The sequence below is a fragment of the Trichosurus vulpecula genome, chromosome 4 (genome assembly GCF_011100635.1).
Source record: "Trichosurus vulpecula isolate mTriVul1 chromosome 4, mTriVul1.pri, whole genome shotgun sequence".
In the NCBI taxonomy this organism is placed as follows: Eukaryota; Metazoa; Chordata; class Mammalia; order Diprotodontia; family Phalangeridae; genus Trichosurus; species Trichosurus vulpecula.
In genome coordinates, this window is record NC_050576.1 from 189,858,081 (window position 1) to 189,878,730 (window position 20,650).

Genomic DNA, 20,650 nt, shown 5'->3' on the forward strand with positions numbered 1-20,650 from the left:
ATTTTTCAAAGTCAAGATATAAAAGGGTTAAATAAGGGATGGATGAGGGAGTGGGTGGAGGGAAGAGGGCTTCCTTCCTGCCTCCATTAAATTAATAAACCCAGGAGGTAAACTCTGCCCACGGTAAACATGAGAGGAACTTGAACTTCAACGGCAAATGTTTAAAGGTTCTTTTCCCCAAACAAAGATGGCTGACTATACAAGTCAAGCAAACCTTCTACTAACCAATCAAAGATGGCTACCCCATCTGACACCATTTGATGGAATTTTTGCCCAAGCCCAAGATGGCGGTAGCTGCCCTCAACAGCCACAGGGACAGTCGCGGGCCGCGGTTTGGGTCAACAGTGTCACATGACACATTCCTAGCCGGAAGTTGAGGGAAAGGCGCCGCTGGCTGAAGCGCCTGCGCATTAGGGTACAGACGCTGTGAGGCAGGAGGGGACTTAGGCTCGTCCTCAAGAGTTGAGACCGTTAAAAAGGCCGCCACGGAGCCCGCCGGAGCTAACGCTGCTGCTGCTGCTGCCCGGGTCGGAACCGCCGGGCCGCAGCCGGCGGCGATGCCGCGAAGGAAGGTGAGAGAAAACTGGGTACTTGGCGGGCTCTTGAGGACAGCTTGGTGCGCTGCATGAACTCTGGTCCCCCCCCCGTAGCGGCTGCATCCCCTCCTTCTGCACCACACAGTCCAGCTGTGGAGCTACTTTCCCCGCTCGAGTCCGGCAGGAAAATGCGGGCAAGACACGGGCCTCGGCCTTGGCTTGCACTATTCCCGTTTTCTGGTTGGTTAGAACTGGGGCCTTTCTGGATTTCAATTGGTCACTGGGATGCGGAGAGCCGCATTCATTGGCTGGCCACGCCGCCTGTTTGGGCCCAACGGTCACCTCCCCGCGTGCGGGGGCGGCTGCCGGTCCGGCCCTACTAGGCCCCGACTGGCTAGTGCTAGCGATCCCTCTTCTTCTGATTGGTTGATTCCGGCAGTCTGTCTCGCGGGGGCGGGTCGCTGGATTAGCTGCGTGGGGTTGCCTATTGGCTGGGAGAACTTCCTTGCCTCCTTTCCGTTTTGGGGATTAGTAGGGGGCGGGGCTTTTTGAGCCTTCATCCCTTCCCGGGTGGGAGACATAACAAAGCTGCGGGGTTTTGTGTTGGGGTGGGAATCTGCCCTCCTAGGAAAGTGCTCCGTCCTCCCCAAGGCTCTTGACAGCAGCCTAGTTGGGGGTGCTTGTTTACAGTATGGGGGGGGAAAGCAAAACTCCCCAAAACGATGGGTCACCTCTTTCATGGAAATAATTAACTACTAGAGTTAAAGTTTTAGCTCAGCTCCTTCATCATCATCATCATCATCACCACCATCGTTAGCATTTATCTAGCTTTAAGCCTTGTGAAGTACTTTACGAATATCTCATTTGATCCTTACTACAACCCTGGGAGGTAGATGCCATTATTTTCATGTTACAGATGAGGACTCTGAGGCAAACATAGGTAGAAAGACTTGTTCAGGGTCATATAGCTAGTTTGAGGCTGGATTTGAATTTAGGTTTTCCTGACTTCAGGCCTGGCACTCTCATCAGTGCACGTCACCACCTAACTTTATTCCACAGATGAAAAACCGAGACAGAGTAATTTGACCAAAGTCACACATCTAGATACTGGTCCAGAACTGCTTCACCATTACATCTGGGTGTGTTGCCTTGAAAACATTCTGGGCAGGTGATGGACTCTCCAACTTGTCTTTCCAGAAATTTTTTTACTAATAAATTTGAGTTTAAAAATGCTACCATCATAGTTTGAAGGGAAATTTGAGATGGTTATTGTTGTCAGCCTTCTAAATCATCCTTTGACTTGGTGGTAAGGTGGAAAAAGATAGCTTCTTAGGTATTCAGTTGTTGAGATCGTAGATCCATGTGAGTATATATTTGGTATGGGGGCAAATGTGGTGTTAGAGCTCTGTTAGTAAAACAGCAATCTACCTTGAAGAGCCTCTTGCTCATGAAGATATTTGGAAAATGGTAATTAATGGTTAAGGGAGGTAAAAAAAAGAAAGCTATATCTGTTGATGTGCTGTTTTGAGCACCTTTTAACCTTTATGTGGAGAAGCTTCAAGGGAGAGAGTGTAGGGAAGGCAAAGGAATTTCCCTATTTAATTTGGCTTGTGTTCTTTCCCTTGAAATGCTCTTCTACAGAGCATGGGCTCTCATATTTTTGAGTTAATGTCTGGTTCCTTTCAAATGTGACAGATGTTTAGAGAGAGTGAGAGATTCCATCATGACACTATAACATTGGGACTTAAACAAAAACTGTTTTTAGAGGCACAAGGGAAAGAACCTGGCACTAATTTCTCTTCTCAAACCTGACCCTGTGAGTTCTTGGTCACATCAATCCAGCCATTTGAGGTTAGTAGTTTTCATTTTCAGAATGTGGAACTGATGGTCAAGTTGCTCAGATTTTCCCAGGGGCTTCTTAAAACAGAGTTAATGATACTGCAACTACAGTTTATTTACTTTAGGACTAAATAAAGGTCCATGTATTGTTTAAATGAAATATACTAATTTCAGGGAAGTTGACTGTGGGCTGGTAAGAGTATTGCTTATACCCTGAGCTTTGATTTTTATATATAGTATCATGTACTGTTTTTACTTCTGTTATTAATACAAATCCAAAGAATAAGTGTTCCCTTGCTAATGTCTGGATCTGTGATCTTACAGAGGAATGCGGGCAGTAGTTCCGATGGAACCGAAGATTCCGATTTTTCTACAGATATTGAGCATACAGATAGTTCTGAAAGCGATGGGACATCCCGGCGATCTGCTCGAGTTACCCGCTCCTCAGCCAGGCTGAGTCAGAGTTCTCAAGGTAAAGAGCGTTGTTCTTCCTGACCACCTCCAGGAAGATGGGTGGCTAGCTGGTTATCATAGCGTTGGCCAGTGCTTAGGGAACTTCTTCCTTTACTTAGCAGGGATCACTGAGTGTGCTATAATGCAGTGGTAAGTTACTGTTTAAAAAATCAAGTCATTAAAAGTGGTACTTTTAGGGAAAGTGTTTTACTAATAGGTCCATCTGTCAAGGGACAATCTATAGCTGTCATCTCTGGTCTAATGTATAAAGTAGTTGATGGAAGAAACATTATTCACTTTTTGACTTGTTCACGACATCAGTGATTTTAGGCCAGTTTCCCTCTCTGCAAGATGGGTACCTAATAGATATATTCTTATAGAACTGGTATGAAATTGCAGTTTTATGTACAGAAGGGAGTAGACACACATAATTGTGAGTATGTGCACCTTTTGTGTGGTCAGCTCTGGTCATCTGTCCTTTTTGTCTTGACCTAGAACAGACTTGGCAAGGTTGGGTTGAGGCGGGAAGAAGGGGCAGATACTTCAGAGCACAAAAGTTAGAAGGTCTTTTGGTTTGGAGACTGTATTGTGCTTTGAGCAGTTTAGAGACAGTACCTTCTGATTTCATTAATCTGAATGTGCTATAGAAGTTACTAGGAAATATCTTCTCATCAGGCACAAGGATGGGTCTCAAGACTCTTCATAATTGCTACTTTTGACTTCGCTTTTGTGTTTTTGTTTCCAGCTGAAGTTTATTTCCTTCCTCCTCTGATTTGACTTGTTCTAAAAATGCACAGATCATAAAATGACATGGTGTTTTTGGAGAGGGCCATTGCTCTTGTTCAGGGCAGTTGGCAGTTCACCAGAAGCTGTGGATATTAAACAACAGCAGCAGTGACTATGAGATCAAGGCCTTTTTCTAGACTGTTTTGTCCCCGGGGGCCACATCATAGCTTTTCCCCTTGAAACATTGGGCTTTGCAGTTTTCCTTTCCCCTTACTTTGGAAAATTAGGGACCTGCAAAAGAATCGCAGCGTTTCCATCTCATATTTCTTTGGCAAGCTTAAAATATGTTTAACTCCTGGGTGTGTTTTTCTTCATGACAGGTTTAGACTTTCAGGGTTTTAGTGTCAAGTTGGAGACACATGGGATAATCTGGTTTTGAGTGCTCCAGGGCAGGTTTTACCATCCATCAGGGTTTAAGTGCTTTCGTACCTGTGGTGCTGTGTGAGACACTGTCTGAAGAAAATTAAATAGCTGTAGCCCTTGACGTCTGTAAATCCATTAGAATAATGATGTTTGAAAGTGTCCAAGAGGCCGACTGCGAGCATAGTTGACTTTGGTATGAGAAAATATTTGTGCATTGTAACTTATGTTGGTGTATTTATGTGGGGTGGGACCAGATGTTTTGGGGCCTATGGTTGTTTGTTTATCTTTTAATTAATAAGCATTTATTGCCTCAGCCATGACTTAGGTGTTGCATATACCAAGATAAAATGAAATAGTCCTTGCTTTCAAGGAGCTTTCATTCTGTTGAAGGAGACAACATGCAAAATGTATCTTTTTTTTTTTTTTAAATTAACAGGGTAGACCTCTCAAGGGAGGGGAGGACAGTTGGGAGAAATTAGGAAGAAAAGATAACATGTTGAAGGTGTTGCTTGAGCTGAGTCTTTTCATTTACTTACCTATTTGTTTTTTAACATTCATTTCAGTTCCAAATCCTCTTCTGCCCTCCGGCCTACATTTGTTTGTTGATCTGGGCCCAGCTAATCCTTGTGTAACTTGTTGAAAGAAATGGGACCTTCATCAGATTAATTTGGTTTTGGGTGGGAGGAACTATGGGTGTTTCTTTCTTGAATGATTTCTCTGATTAGTTTTGAATGGTTGCAGATTCTAGTCCAGTTCGGAACTTGCAGTCATTTGGCTCTGAAGAACCAGCCTATTCTACCAGAAGAGTGACACGTAGTCAACAGCAGCCCACGCCTGTAACACCCAAAAAGTACCCGCTCCGGCAGACCCGCTCGTCTGGCTCAGAAACTGAGCAAGTGGTTGATTTTTCAGATCGAGGTAAGTAGGAAAAGATATGGTTCAGGGCATTTGCAAAGGAATTGGTCATCTTTTCAAGGAGGGTTAAGTGTTATCCTTAAATGGGTAGCTGGGCATAGCATGATATTGACTATGGTAAGGAATATGGCTATTTACCTGGTATGCTGCTTGCCCCTCCTTGAGGGCAGTTTGGTTCTGGATAAGTTTGGGGCTCCAAAATGGCCATCCAGCTGATTCCAGTCTGAGAGATCTCAGGTTGTTTCATTGGCCATCTGGGGTTTGGGGGCCTTCCGTAGGATGGACTCATGAGTCTGGTACCAACTCAGTCTTCTAGAGTCCATTCAAATGAGGATAACTGTTTCGCTGCATGTCTGTGTTGGAACTTATGGATGAATGTTTTCCGTCAGCAGTAGGGCATGTCAGTTCATTGTGATAGTGACTCTTCTGTCTAACTCTGGAAGCCTTGGGAGTAAGTTGGACATTTGGGTTGATGCAGACCATGCCCTGTTTTCCCCCCACCAAGAAGTTCCCTGTAAACCAATCTTCCATTCCCGGTGGTTTCTGCTTGTAAAGGTAGTGGATTAAATTTATCTTCTTTCTTGTGCGTATTACACTGGAAGGAGAGAGTGGGCTGAAAATAGTTTTGTTTTTTTTTTAAATTTCTAACTTAAATGGTCTTTGGTTTTGTGGATGGGGAGGGAGCCAGATAAATAAAATGCCTAAGTTTCTAAAACTAAATTTTAGCCACTGGTTAAAACTGCTCACCAGAAAAAATGACCTTGGTTTCTTTTGCTTTTATTTTTCACTTTCCATCTTAATGATCAGTGAAATGGTCAAAGGCCCTTAATCAGTTGGGTGAAGTTACAGAATCAAAGAACTTGATAGTTCATAGACTGCCACTTTATCTGTACATCAGCATCTGCATAATTGAGTGTTGGTTTTAGTTAGGACATTGTGCTATAGAAACTCACCACTTGTTTTTCCATTAGATACTAAGAACACAGCAGATCATGATGAGTCTCCACCCCGAACTCCTACTGGCAATGCACCCTCCTCTGAGTCTGATATAGACATCTCCAGTCCCAATGTGTCCCATGATGAAAGTATTGCCAAGGACATGTCTATGAAGGATTCTGGCAGTGACTTGTCTCATCGCCCTAAGCGCCGCAGATTCCATGAAAGCTACAATTTCAATATGAAGTGCCCAACACCAGGCTGTAACTCTCTAGGTCAGTTCATACCAATTCCAGGTTTCCTTACGTCTTAACTCTTTTTTCTCTTCTTTGGGTAAAGATGAGCCAGATATTTTATATCCTGTCTTGATTCAAACTCTAGGACTTTTCAGTGGCCATATGCTGAGCAAACGAAGTTACGTTGGATGATTTACTGTAATGACTGTGTCTCTAGTGCTTAGCCAGTTGCCCACGTGATAGTGCTTTTTAAATCTGGTTTGAAAGGAAATTGGCTACCTTCAGTTTATGCAGGAATACTTTTCTACAAGCCTTTGTCCATAAGACATTTTGTGTCTCTGTAGTACACAAAATTTTTCATTGTGGCAATAGCATGAGTACCAGGAGGTGGTTCTCTAATGGAATCACCATCCCATTGCTACAGGTGAAAGGAGAATTAAGAAAAGCAGGTTCTTTTAAGAGTCAGCAAAGTCAGGAGAGAGCTGTGACTCCAGAGACAAAAAGAAATTTCATTTACTTGATTTTCCCTTTCAGGTTAAAATTTGACCTCAGGTTGTTTTGGGTCTTGCTATTTTTGTTTAGTTGAGTAAAAAGATAAAAGGACAGACTTATAAGATAATAGAAAGTTTCTGCGTATGTTTTCTTGCTTTGTAGAATTAGGAGTCAAGTCAAAGTCAAGAATTGACTTTATACCATCTGCTTAAGTGAACTGTCCCACAGATGCAGAAGGAAATAAGGAGCCTTACAGTTGCAGGTTATTAGGTACTTGGTTAAAACTTTGAAGTTGTCTGTGTGCTTGCGAATTTCTACTGCTTCTAAGAATGTAGTTGGAGAACTGTGGTTGGGGCATCAGAGTTTGACATTTCTAGCATAATAGCTACCATTTATAAAGTGCTTTCAGGTTTGCAAAGTGCTTTACATAGGTTATCTCACAACAATCCATTCAAATTCAGCCTTTGATTATATTCACCAGGTTCAGAGTATGAGTCACTGCTTTTTGAAGGCAGATAGATACAGAGGGTGTAGAAATTTGCCATGCTGCTTCAGTGTCTTGGCTTCAACTCCTTAGTTACCTTCTAACTCCAAATCTGTGACCCTTTTATCTGGTTTCTTGTTCTTAGTAGTCTGGTGCTTGATACTTTAGAATAATGGTTCTTAGATTTTTTTCAGAAATATACACCATTTTATTGAGGCAAAATCCCCCAGGACTATCTTTCCTACTTAGTTCCACTTGTTACTTAAAAAAACAAAACAAAACAATACCATTCACTGGAATGAATGGGAGGAATGATATTGCTTTTTTGGAAAATGCCAATGAGATGTTTTTAATTATCACAAGTAAGTTACTTCATGCAAGAAACCAAAGTGTAAATATTAACACATGACAAATAGTAATACTGTAAGAGATAATTCCATGGGTCACACTTAGAGGACTTATTTATAGGAAAGTGAGATAACCCTCTCTTTACCACACTTCAATGAAAAGAATTGCTCCCTAGGTCCTAAGAGTATTTAGGTTTGCATCCAATAATTTGAGGTTTTTTGAACCTACTGCTTCTGGCCAAATGTTCAGGTGAGGTCTTTTCATTTCACTGAATTAGGGATACATTTGAATTCACTGCTTAGTGGGGAGGGGACCCCGCAACTTTAGCTCCACATTTGATTCAGATTTACTGATGGTTTCAAATGGCTGCATTTACCTTTTAAGCATTTATTTGTGAGCTTCTTTGGTGCTGACCAAATGAAGCCCCTTCTTTTCCACTTCTCAGAGAGGCAAAGGTGTCTTTCCTTTCTACATAAGGCATCCTCTGTCCAGAATTCAAATTAAAATTGGTTTTCTCCACAGGGCACCTAACAGGGAAGCATGAAAGACACTTCTCCATATCTGGATGCCCACTCTATCACAATCTTTCAGCTGACGAATGCAAGGTAATTTGCTTCTCTTTTTATAGAGCATTCAAGTGAACTTCCACATCAAAGGGTACTGGGGAAGCCCTCCTTTCAATTTCATTTGCTTAGTAATTTGCCCATGGATGAACTGATTGGAATAATTCATGCATCAGATTGTACTCTAAAATGTGCCCTTTACCCTTCCTAGCTACCTACAATTGATGCTGAATTTTCTGAGAACATCCTTCTCAGGCTACGCATAGGTACTTGGTTAAAACTTTGAAGTTGTCTGTGTGCTTGGGAATTTCTGCCACTTCTAAGAATGTAGTTAGAGAACTGTGGTTGGGGCATCAGAGTTTGGCATTTCTACTATAATAGCTACCATTTATATAGTGCTTTCAGGTTTGCAAAGTGCTTTACATAGGTTATCTCACAACAGTCCCATAAACTGAAAACATTTGAAAACACTTAACTATCAGCTTGGGTCCTGAATGGGTTCCTTTTGAAGTATCTGGGTAGGTCAGCACAACTGATTAGATCATTGGCCTCTAACCAGGGAGCCGGAGGTCACTTCTTTGATCCCATTCTGAGGGAGTTAATTTCACAAAGAAAAATTCCAGTCATTGACCATGAACTACATCCTTAACTCTAACCTACTGTCTGACGCATTTTTGACCTTGGTTACAAGTAAAGGTATAAAATTTCTAGAAATTTTAAAGCCTTTTATTAAAGTGAAAACAAATTACGGAAAATTTAAAAATACATTTTTGTTTCCTCTATTGATTAAGTTTGTTAGTTTAGGGGCATTATGTGTGACTAACTACTTGTGCTTTAAAAGTTACCATCTTAACAGAATGGAAAGAAGGAGAGAAAGAAGGAAACAAGCATTTATTAAACACTTATTATATGCCAGGCACTGTGCAAAGCACTGGGGATACAAATATAAGCAAAAAGATTGTTCCTGTCCTCAAGGAGCTTACATTCTAATAATAGGAAACAGCACACAAAAGGGAGCCTAGGCAATGCGGGGTGGGAGCATGGTTCTGATGTACAGATGAACAGTCTTGGTCCTTTCACAAAATGGAGATTCCAGGAGTAGCTCACCAATGGGAGGGGAGGGTTGGGCCTTCCTTGGTGGGGGTGGGGTGTGGTAGTGGTAGATTGTTGGAGGGCAAGGAGACCTCTAGTGCTGAAGGAAATTCCACAATGAGCTAGCACCAGAAAGGGCGTGGTTGAGAAGTCAGGAACCGGACTCCTTCTGGGCAGGGAGTTTTATCTTTGTTTTGCTTAGTGCCTGATGTGAAGTAAGTGTTTAATAAATGCTTATTTACTGTTTTTTGAGTTTTTTAATAAAACAATACAGTTCTTTTCAGCTTCTTGGTAACTCATATTCATGGAGTGCCAGAGAAAACTTGAGTTTTAACTTCAAATCTGAAACTGGTTCTCCTAAATCTTTTGAGTGAGAAGGGCAATAAGCCCTTTGCTATTAATCTTGGCACACACATCAGTGTCTATTTCTCATTGAGGCCTAGTTAGAAGATGAGAATAAATTCATTGTCCTTTAGTTCAAAAGTTGACAAGAAGATGACCTCTACGAGTAAAGGAGGCATTGGGTCCTTCTTGTCTTGTGAAGATGTAGCATCCCCTTAGAGGCAGGCATGCACACTGTTGTGGTTGTTCAGTTGTTTTCAGTCATGTCAGATGCTTTGTGACCCCATTTGGGGTTCTCTTGGCAAAGATACTGGAGTGGTTTGCCATTTCCTTCTCCAGTTCATTTTACAGATGAGAAAACTGAGGCAAACAGGGTTAAGTGACTTGCCTAGGGTCACACAGTCAGTGTCTGAGGCCAGATTTGAACTCAGGAGGATGAGTCTTCCTGACTACAGGCCCAGTACTCTTATGTACTTCACCACTTAGCTCCCCCTCACCTTACCTGAAATCCAGCTCAGTCATGAAAGGCATCCTCATGATAACTAACATACCAATAAGTAGTCAGCCAGCCTGTTGGAAGACCTTCAAAGAGGGGGAAACCAGTACCTCTCAAGGCAGCCTATTCCCCTTTTGTACAGATCTAATTCTTACCAGTTTTTTTTTTCCAATATCCTAGCTTCCATTTGCCCATTTGCAGCTCCTACCCATGGCTTTTTTGTCTGCCTCCTGGGGCCCAACAGAACACGTCTAATACCTTCTCCACATTCTAACCTTCAAATACTTGAACACATTTGTCATGTTCCTCCTGAGTCTGCCCTTCTTTCTTCAGGCTAAACATGTCTGATGCCCTCAACTGTTCTTCATATGGCATAGCCCCAGGACCCTTTAAGACTTATAGTGATTTGATGCTGGAGATAATGTTACATGAAATCATAAGGGATGCAGAATAGTACAGTGGAATGACTCCTGAATTTAGACTCAGAGGACTTTGGTTTTAAATCCCTGCCATCCCACCCACTACTTGCCCAAAACTGGGCAAACATCTCTGAGCTTCAGTTTCCTCACCTATAAAATGAAAGGGTTGAATTAGATGATCGGAGGTCACTTGTGCTCTAAGTATTCTAGCCTTCCTATTGGGTAGTTTTACAAAATTATTTGGGGGACAGTAAAGGCTATTTAACAAAATAGAAAAATCTTCTCTGAAGCACTTTCTTCATTCTCCATTTCCTCCCTCCCTTCCTTGTTGTCTACCCTTTTCCCTGCCAATCTATTCCAGATATTTTTGGCTCTTCTATTGGAGGGGAAGTAAGAAAAGATTGTAAGAAAAGGTTTTCTCCTTGAATTTTCCTGGGGATACTTTTGCTCTTAATATCTATAGGCTATAGAGAAAGGGAATGGGTATATGCATATTGCTCAGCATTCCCTGTCCCAATCATGGGGGAAATGTAAGACAGGCTTAAGCAGGTAGCCACATTGCAAGTTCGTGGATCCTGGCTTTTGGATGGAAAGGGCGCTAGACCACAAGTCAGAGGACACTGATTTACTGTTGTCTTCCCAGTTAGCTGTGTGACTGCGCTCTAATCACTTTACCCCTTTGGTCTTCAGCTCCTCTGTCTGGAAAAGAAAAGAGGCATAGTAACACTTGCCCTACAGATTTCACAGGCATATGATAATGATAAAATGAGATAAGAGAGTTGAAAACACTTTGAAAGTAAAAGTGTTATGTAAATTCAGGGCCTATTATTAAAATTTGTTTCTATACGTCAGATGATTTGTAGTCTGAACTTTTTATAACGCCTACTCTCACAGTGTGCATAATGGTAGTCGGGGGTTTTTTTCCCTTCCAGGTAAGAGCACAGAGCAGGGATAAGCAGATAGAAGAGAGAATGCTCTCCCACAGGCAAGATGACAACAATAGGCATGCAACCAGGCACCAGGTGAGTGCCTTACTAGCGTAATGGCCACTCGTGATTTTGTGACACTTCCTAGGTCTCCTTTGGAGCTTAATATTTGCAGCTAGCTGTGGGCCTTGCCTACATTAGATGCAGTTTATATGTTTGATGAACAAGGTACTGCCCATGTCCATTGCTTCCTATGTGCTTATATTTGATTGGCTTCCAACCCTTTGCTACAGTTCTGTTTAAGAAATGTATAAACATTAGAAGGAGCTTTGTAAACTGTAAAGCACTGTATAAATGTCAGCTGTCAACTCTCTACCTCACAAGGCAGTTGTGAGAAAAACTGCAATTTTCTATAGGGAAAAAAACCCCCAAATGTTTATATATTTAGCTTGTGATTTTCCTTTGACTGGTAGGATCCATGAGGTAGGAACATAATTCCATTTTCTATAGTGGCTTAGAATTTAAAAGTACTTTATTTGATCTCATTATGGAGTAACTAATGCAGTAGTGTTGTCATCCTAGTTTTATAGACGAAAACAGAGATGGCAGACTTTTTCAGCAGACATTTATTACTCTCTATAGAGCTGGGAATACAGAGATGAAAAATGAGGACCTTGAAATTTTAGTAGTGGAGATGGGACCTACATGTAAATAACTAATACAAATCAGAAAGTGATTAAGAGTATAAGAAAATTAAAAAGCAGGGACAAAAGCAGGGGAGAGATGAATCACTTCTAACAGGGAACATCAAGGAAGGTTTCCCACAAGGCATGATATCTGAGGTATACTTTGAAGGAAGGGAAGGATATCCATAAGTAGAGATGATTGGGCTTCTGGGGGTGAGATGGGTAAGGATCTATGTGTGGGATTTGTTTCAGGCATGGGGTCAGGGTATGAAAAAGGTACAGAGGCTAAAGAGGGAAATATGTGATAGGGACAAATAACCCAGCATGAGTGAATGTAATGAAGGGTGCAGTGCAGGAGAGGTACTATGAAATAGAACTGAGGGAGTAGTTTTGAGATTGATTGGAGAAGTCCAGGCTAAAGAGTTGGTATTTTATTCACTAGGCCATAGAGAGATATGAAGCTTTTTGAACAAGAAAGTAAAATCTTCAGCGAGATTAAAATACATTAAATAAAATCAAAATGAAATACAGTTATCCTTTCCACATCACGACTTTCCCCGTTACAGTTTTGATGTATTGTGGGTCAGCATAAGAAATTAAATGGGAATTTTGGGACGTTTTGCAGAAGCTGCAGACGCAAAAAGGCTAGCAGACGACATAGAAAAGTTTAGAAACTCAAATACATAAGATATATGTATAGTATTGTGTAATATCAGCATGTTTTATCTTTTAACACTGTAATAATTCAGACTTCTTCTCTGATATAAAGGGAAGGCCAAAAAATTTTACGTAGATTTTTCAGATTGTGGCACCATCCCCCTATCCTCCATGATGTGGAAGGGATAACTACATTGGCGAGATTACTCTAGTAGTGACATAAATGATATAATGTTGAGGCAAGAGATTGGAGATAGGAAGACCAGTTAGATTGCTCTTACAATTAATTGGAGAAGTGATGATGATCTAAACTAGGTTGGATGAAACAGAAATACAAGCGATAATGTAGGTAGATTTGACAAGATTGGATGAAGGGTAGTAAAAGGGAGACAGAAGTCAAAGATGACCCCAAAGTTCTGAGGAATACTGCGATCAGTACAAAAGATATATGAAGTTAGGAGGGAATGTTTTGAATGGAAGATGGCATCTTTTGGACATACTGAGGTTAAGTTGTCACTGGGGCATTCAGCTGGAGATAACTATCAAGTGTTTAAAAAATCACAGCTGGAGACAGATTTGGGAGTCATCTTCATATTAAGTATGATAATTGAAATTGTGGGAGTGAATTAGATCCATCCAAAGGAGGGACTAGAGAGAAGAAGGAGAACAGAGACCACACTTATCAGAGAGGTAGCCAGAGAACCGGGAGCGAGTAATATTCAAGTCATGGGAAGAAATGGTGATTGTTTGATTGTAGCTGGGAAGGAAGTCCAGGATTGTTCTAAATGATAGTGGAGGAAGAATGAGAGGGTGTGTATGTGTGTGTTTGTGTATCTGTATATGTGTGCATCTGTGTATCTGTGTATGTGTGCATATATGTGTGTATGTATGTATATATATTTATGTGTGTATCTGTATGTGTGTATCTGTGTAAGTGCATATATGTGTGCATCTGTATATCTGTGGATGTGTACGTATGTGTGTGTACCTGTGTATGTGCATATATGTGTGTGCATCTGCGTATCTGCGCATGCGTGTCTGCATGCATGTATGTGTATATCTGTGTGTGCATCTGTATGTCTGTATGCATGTGTGTTTCACATATTATGCATGTAATGTATGTGTATATGTGTGTGTACATGTGTGTACCTACGTGTGTGCACGTGCACATATATGTGTTTCTGTATGTGTGTGCGTGTGTGTATCTGTATGTGTGCATATATATGTGCGCATCTGTATATCTGTGTATGTGTGCATATGTGTGTATGTATATATACGTGTGTATACGTGTGTGTACCTGTGTATGTGCATATATGTGTGCATCTGTATATCTGTGTATCTGTGCATACGTGTCTGTGTGTGCATAGATATGTGTGCATCTGTATATCTGTATGTATGCATATATGTGTGTATTTCATATATGTATATAGGCATGTGTATATATATGTGCATCTGTATATCTGTGCATGTGTATGTGCATATATATGTGTGCATCTGTATGTGTATGTGTGTATATATGTATGTGTATCTGTGTATGTGTGCATATATATGTGTGCACCTGTATATCTTTGTGTGTGTGTGTGTCTGTATGTGTGTACATATATGTGTGTCTGTCTGTATATCTGTGTATATGTGCATGTGTGTGTGTATATTTCTGTGCGTGTATGTGTGTGTACATACATGTGCACATGCACACCAGTTTAGAATTTTAAAATTTGCCACAGAGATCCACAAAGTTACTGCTCTATACACAGTTATCCCCTTAGTTGGATATCACCTCAGTGCATTCCATATAGTATAGTGCGATTCCAAATTTGAATTTGTTTAGCTTCATAGTTTCCTTCTGCTCCTTTCTAGGCACCAACAGAAAGGCAGCTTCGGTATAAGGAGAAGGTGGCTGAGCTCAGGAAGAAGAGGAACTCTGGACTGAGCAAAGAGCAAAAAGAGAAATATATGGTAAGATATTAAAGGCGTTATTTTACTAAAACTTTGTGAGCACATTTGATACCTTTGGGTCTAGGCATTCCTTGCTTTAATGTACTTTTTTGTTTGAAATTAACTAAAAGTGTGTGGATGTAATGTCACTGAAACTCAGTAGAAGTTACTATTATACCCAATACTAGGGCCGTTGATGGTGGGAAAGGAGGTAAGTGGGACATAATGCAAAAATGGTATTGGGGTCTTATGAATTGTGAGTGATCAACACAAGTCAGTTTTAGTATTTAAAAAAATCCTTTCTTGACCGTGTCATTCTCTTAAGCTGTCGTCCTGTCTCTTCCTTTCATAGCCAAACTCCTTAAAAACGTTGTCTCAACTCATTGCTATCACTCACTCTCACTCCTCAGAACCAGGCAGTCTTCTTTCTCACCTCATCATTCAACTGAACCAGCTCACTCCAAGTTACAGGGGTCTCATACCAAATCCTGTGGCTCTTCTCAGTCCTCATCCTTCTCGACCTCACTGCAGCTTTTGACGACGTCGACCACCTCTCCTCCCTAGGTTTCATGGCACTGCCTTCTCTTGGTTTTGCTCCTCAGTCTCCTTTGCTGGGTTGTCCATGTGCTCTAACCTCAAGTCTCTGCCTTAGGTGCCTTCTCTTTTTATCTCTGTACTTTCTTTTTTGGTAACTTCATCAGCTCCCATGAGTTCAATTATCTGTATGCAGATGATTTCCATGGTTGTATTTTCAGCCCTAGTTTCTCTCCTTAGCTCCCCTCCCATATCACTACCTGCTCATTGGACATAAATGTTCTGTGTATTCTAAGTAGCTCAAACTCAGCAATCCAAAACCGAATTTGTTATTTCCCTCCTCCCCCAAAGTTCTTCTGCCTCAGTTCCTCTTTTTGGTCAAGAGCACCACCATCCTCTGGTGATCAGGTTCATAACCTTGGAGTCTTCTTCACTCCCTCACTCTTCATCACTTAACATATTCCATTTGCTAAAACTTGATTCCAACTTTATAACATCTTGGTTATCTGTGCCTATTTGAATGGCTACTCTCAACTCTCACCTAGGCTGCTGCAGTAGCCTTCTAATTACTTTTCCTGTCTCAATTCTCTCTCTTTTTTCTAATTCATCTTTCACACAGCTGCCAGAGTGTTGTTCCTAAAGTAGAAGTCTGACCATGTCGTTACTGCTTGGTAAACACTCAAGTTGGCTTCCCATTAGCTTTAAGATCAAATACAAACACTACCCTTTGGCAGTTAAAACCCTTCACAGCATGGCTTCAACTTTATTGTCAGTTATTCCTTTTTATGTGCTGTTCAGTTTGGCTAGATTAGCTTTCTTTCTGTATCTCACACACACTCTTCTATCTCCTGTCTGAATCTTTGCACAGGTGTTCCCTCATGTTTGAGACACACTCCCTCCTCACCAGTGCTTTTTAGAATCCCTAGTTCCCTTCAGAGCTCAACTCATGAACTGTCTCTTATGTGAGGCCTTTCCTGATCTCTTCCCCACCCCACCCCCACCCCCCAGGGTTGCCTCTGAGTTTTGTCCTCTCCAGAATCACTCAGGGTGGGTGACTTTAAGATTGACATAGCTAGTTCATGCTGTTGAATGCCCTTGAAAAATCTGAAGTTAGATTCTTTATGACTCTGGCAAACTTGAGTTGAGAAGGTTTGTGGATCCAAGTACCAGGAGCCTGGAGGCATCATCCTGTCATCTGGTGTTTTCTAGGAGCACAGACAGACCTATGGAAGCACCCGGGAGCCCCTCCTGGAAAACCTGACCAGCGAGTATGACTTGGACCTTTTCCGAAGGGCACAAGCTCGAGCATCAGAGGATTTGGTGAGTCTTGTAACCCCCTAGGAAGTCAAACGGACACTAAGGGAAGGGAAGGGTACTTAGAAACATCCATGAAGAGTGATAAGAGGCCTACTTGATCCAGAGCAAAAATAGACTTTCATATTCTGAATTCCCTCCTGAGGCAAAGAAATACATTTCTTATTAAAATAAAAGTTTTGCTGACCACTGCTGAGTCTATTGTTGCCGCAGAATTATATATTTCCAAGGTACTGTATTGTTCGGATCATCAATTATTCCTTTCACAATTTAGTTTTGGTGCCCCCAGTAGAATTTTTAGCAGTTTTAAGAAAATTCTGATATTTTTATACTTTAAAAAGTAGGTATGTTCCAACAGTTGACTTTAATGTGAAGTAAATTCTCTTTTCCTGTTGTATTCATGGGGTTGAGGGACAGTGGGAGGAATTTCCTAATAGACTCTGCTGAAAACATAGAGAAGATAGCTTTGTGATAGCATCCACATTGCTGGGAAAGGCTTCCTCATTTGCCTTCTTGCTCACTTTTCAACACTTTGGCATCTGGCTTGGGGGTTACCTGCTATGATCCTAGAAGTAGAAGCATATCATAGGAGCATCCCCAGCTGCAGCTGTACAGTGGCCCTTCCACTGGAAGTGGAACTTCACATCCTTTCCCTGCTTCAGGATCTGATACTTTCATCTGTGTTTTCCATTTCCTCTCCTTTCTCCATCCCCTAAGCCTGGGGAACACTACAGTTTCCCCAACTCTAAGAATTGCATATCTAGAGCTAGAAGGGACCTTAGAGGTGAACTAGGCTGATTCCTTCGTTCCGCAGTAGAGGAAGTTGAGGCCCATAGAGGTGAAATTATTTTACTGAGGTTACATAGGCAGTAAAGAGCCTCTGGAGTCAGAAGACCTGAGTTCCAGTCACATCTCTGACATTTATTAGCTTTTCCATTTTGAGTAGTAAGTCACTTAAGCCTCCCTGAGCCTCAGTTTCCTCATCTATAAAATGAAGTCGTTGGATCAGATGGCCTCTGAGGTCCCTTCTAGCTCTAGAGCTTTGAGCCTATGAGTAAGTAGCAGAGCTACTCCAAGTGGCTCCAAAAGCCATCTCATTCGACTCTCATCACTTTGGTGTTGCTAGACCTAAGTCAGGCTGTGATAGTGATGCCTAGTGGTAAGTTATTCTGTCTAAAATGCTGTAAAATATCCACATGGGAAGGCGCCTTAGAGCATTTTCTAGATGAGGAAATAGAGGTCCAAAAAGGTTAAGTTATTTATGTAATGTCACATAGCTAGCTGGGAGCAAAGCAGGTATTCAAACCCAGATCATCTGATTGCCAGTCCAGGGCTCTTTCTACTGTATCATGGCTACTATACTCTTACTGTAGTCTAGCTGAAAATTACTTGGGAACTTAAATCCTTTCCCTGTTTTGTCCTTGTTTAAAATTTGACACATGAAGTTTATTCAGAATGATACATATACTTAGGGCTGTTCTTAAATACGGGGCAGTATGATTGACCTCTGGCCATAGTCCCAAAGCTTTTTCCTTCCCTCCCCTCCCCTTTTTTTTCAAATGGGGAAGGGACTCCTTTTGTTCTGCTAGTATCAAGTTTTTTATCTAATTCATCATCTCCATGTTAGGATCATCTTCTAGGACTGAAAGTTATCTCCTTGTAAAAATTAGTTTCTGAGCTCTGGAGTCTCTCCAAAATAAAGTAGAATCAAGGAAGGGTCTAGAGCTAGCTTATACCTTCTACTCTCCCATGTTTGCTAGATCTTGGACCTAGTTATTGGCCTGGAATTAGATCATAATGACACTAAAAGAATTATTTTAAAATACCATTTCTTCATCTGCTTACAAAAAGATTTCTCTAAATAACCTTGTATTAGCACCTTTCCTTTAATGACTGTATGATTATAGACAGTGTGTGTCATCAATAAGGAACATCACTGAGCCAATGGTAGTTCACTTTTTGTACTGTGATACTGTCAAGTACCCTCTTTCTATTCCATCTCAAACAAAAACATCTATCAAAACTCTTAAACCAATACATCAGAATAAGTTACAAAGATGTCTTGGATTGAAGAGGCAGAAAGAGGTGCTTGGGGGAGGAGGGGGTCCATTTCCCTTTCCCTGTTATGGAATAGGAGTATTTCTTTCTTGCTGGCTCACTGCAAAGAGATTGGGTCTTATAAATTGGGATTGTCACTAGTAGGAAAAAAAAAATGTATCATTCCAAATAGAAGCAATTTTGGAGGACCAAACCGTTGATTTTAATGTGATTTTACTTTGTATTAATAAGGTTGATTTAATAACTTGTCATTATAATGCCATGCCCATCAGAAGAAGGTAGGAAAGGAGGCATTTCTTTTAGGGAATTTTCTTTCTAGACGTCTGTCAGTTAATCCTTTAAATTTGCATTTCCCCAAATTAATTTTGGTGTGAAACACTTTTAGGCTTAAAATGTATTGAAAGAACTTAAAAACACTAGTTTGGAGTTGTGGAATATCCTTAGAATAAAGGGAGTCTTAAAAATTTTTAAAACAAAATACAGGAGATTAAGCTCATTTTTATGCCCCCAAATGACTGTATAAAAGTTTTGATATGTAACTTCATATTTAATATTTTGGAGAGGAAGATAATTCTAGCATTATAATTTTCTCATAGAGCCACTATTCTCAGCATGAAAAACACACGTATTTCTCAGATTATAATTTGGAAAAAAACCCTTGCTTTTACTAGATCCAAACAACAAGCTACATTTTGGATTATAGGCAGTCCTTGCCTTATATGTACTTATGTTCTTGTCATCTGATCTGTGAGGTCACAGGAAATATCCTTGCTTTCCTGCTGATTTTTTTCCCCCTTTCCCTTCTGTTGGCTAGTGCTTGGGACCTGCTTTTCCATCCCCCTAACACATGCATAGTAACTCCTGTATTTTTGTATCCTTGATCGCTACCTCAAACTGGGATCACATATGAGGTGTCAGAAAGGAGACAAAAGGAGTGGGGAGCCCTCCCAGGCATCTCCTGTTTCTGTCTTCCTCCCTAGCCTCCATCTTCCACTTGTATAGCTTCAAGGAATGTCAGTCAGCTAGCATATTTCAGCCCAGAGTTTACACCCCTCCTATGATGAAATACCTAGGTTAGCTTGAGTATGTTCTCTGTTTTATGCTGTTTCTCATTTCCCTTCGTTACTAGAAGTAAAATCCTTAAAGCTCTAAAAAGCCTTGCTCTTCTGGAACAGGAGTAGGTGAGAAGCTGGGGATGATTTTGTTTTGTGTTTGGACAAGTGGGAGAAAAGCCTTTTTTGAAAGATGGTACCAGTAGAGAGGGAAGCAGATAGGCCAGTGTCTGGTGTCCACAGGGGAAAAAAGGACTCCAGCCCAGGTTGGAGACAAGCTCTTGGATGTTTCCATTGCCAGAAGGGTCCTGCCTTTGATTCCTTGTCCTCAATTCCCTGCAGCCCCATCTCTCACCTCCCTCTCCTTTCCTCCTTTTTACTTTTTGTAGTGTGGAGGTAAGAGAGTCCTCCTTCCCCCATCTTGCAAGTTAAAAGACTAAGGCAGGAGTGGGAACCTGAGGCTTTGAGCCCGCATGTCAGTCTTCTGGGTCCTTGGGTGTGGCCTTTTGACGGAGTCCAAGTTTTACAGAACAAATCCTTTTTTCGAGGAGATTTCTGTGAAGTTTGGATTCAGTCAAAGGGCTGCACCAGAGGACCTAGAGGGCCATATATGGGCCTGAGGCCACAGGTATGCCCCTGGACTAGAGGCTTGGGTGGGGTAGCTACGAATGGGAAAGGGAAAGAAAGGATGTGAAGAGAAATACCTCTTCTCATTGCAGTGGGAGAGAAAAATACCTTTTTGGTAGCTGAAACTCTGAATGTATTTTTCTATAGAAAGGGTATTATACTTTGTTTTAAATACCAATGGTAACATAGTAATTTTAGGACCATACTATACTTTATGTACGTTTTACATTTTGACCGGTATGTTTCAATAGGAAAATGCCTTCTAAAATTGAATGCAATGAAACCTATATCAGCTTGCTTACCCTGGAGGGGGGTGGGGGGTAGGGAAGATGAATAGAATTTGGAACTTAGAACTTAAAAAACTGGAATGTAAAAAATTATTTTTATATGTAATTGGGGAAAAAATATTATTTAAAAAAAGTTTATACACTGACAAATTTACCTCTGGCCTTTTGGAACACAACCTTTTGCAAGATGGAGACCATTCCACATTCTGCCCTTTCCTAGGTCAAATTGTCTTTGGTATTCTTCCTTCATGATTCAGGGTTTTTATGAACCATC

General features: G+C 41.1%; 1 protein-coding gene across 2 annotated transcripts in view; it reads left to right on the forward strand.

Annotated features, from left to right (window-relative positions):
* Positions 1 to 398: 398 nt before the first annotated feature.
* The window catches only part of KAT7 (lysine acetyltransferase 7), a 34,204-nt gene continuing 13,952 nt past the window's right edge, over positions 399 to 20,650 (forward strand). Inside the window, exons 1-8 of one of the 2 annotated variants that reach the window (XM_036755968.1) lie at positions 408 to 572; positions 2,700 to 2,847; positions 4,719 to 4,895; positions 5,864 to 6,103; positions 7,911 to 7,993; positions 11,233 to 11,322; positions 14,427 to 14,525; positions 16,248 to 16,358. In XM_036755968.1, the coding sequence (XP_036611863.1) occupies positions 558 to 572; positions 2,700 to 2,847; positions 4,719 to 4,895; positions 5,864 to 6,103; positions 7,911 to 7,993; positions 11,233 to 11,322; positions 14,427 to 14,525; positions 16,248 to 16,358 (963 nt within the window). In that variant the 5' untranslated portion in view covers positions 408 to 557. Of the gene's footprint in view, positions 573 to 2,699; positions 2,848 to 4,718; positions 4,896 to 5,863; positions 6,104 to 7,910; positions 7,994 to 11,232; positions 11,323 to 14,426; positions 14,526 to 16,247; positions 16,359 to 20,650 lie in introns of both variants that reach the window. The other variant, XM_036755969.1, reaches the window with a different exon arrangement.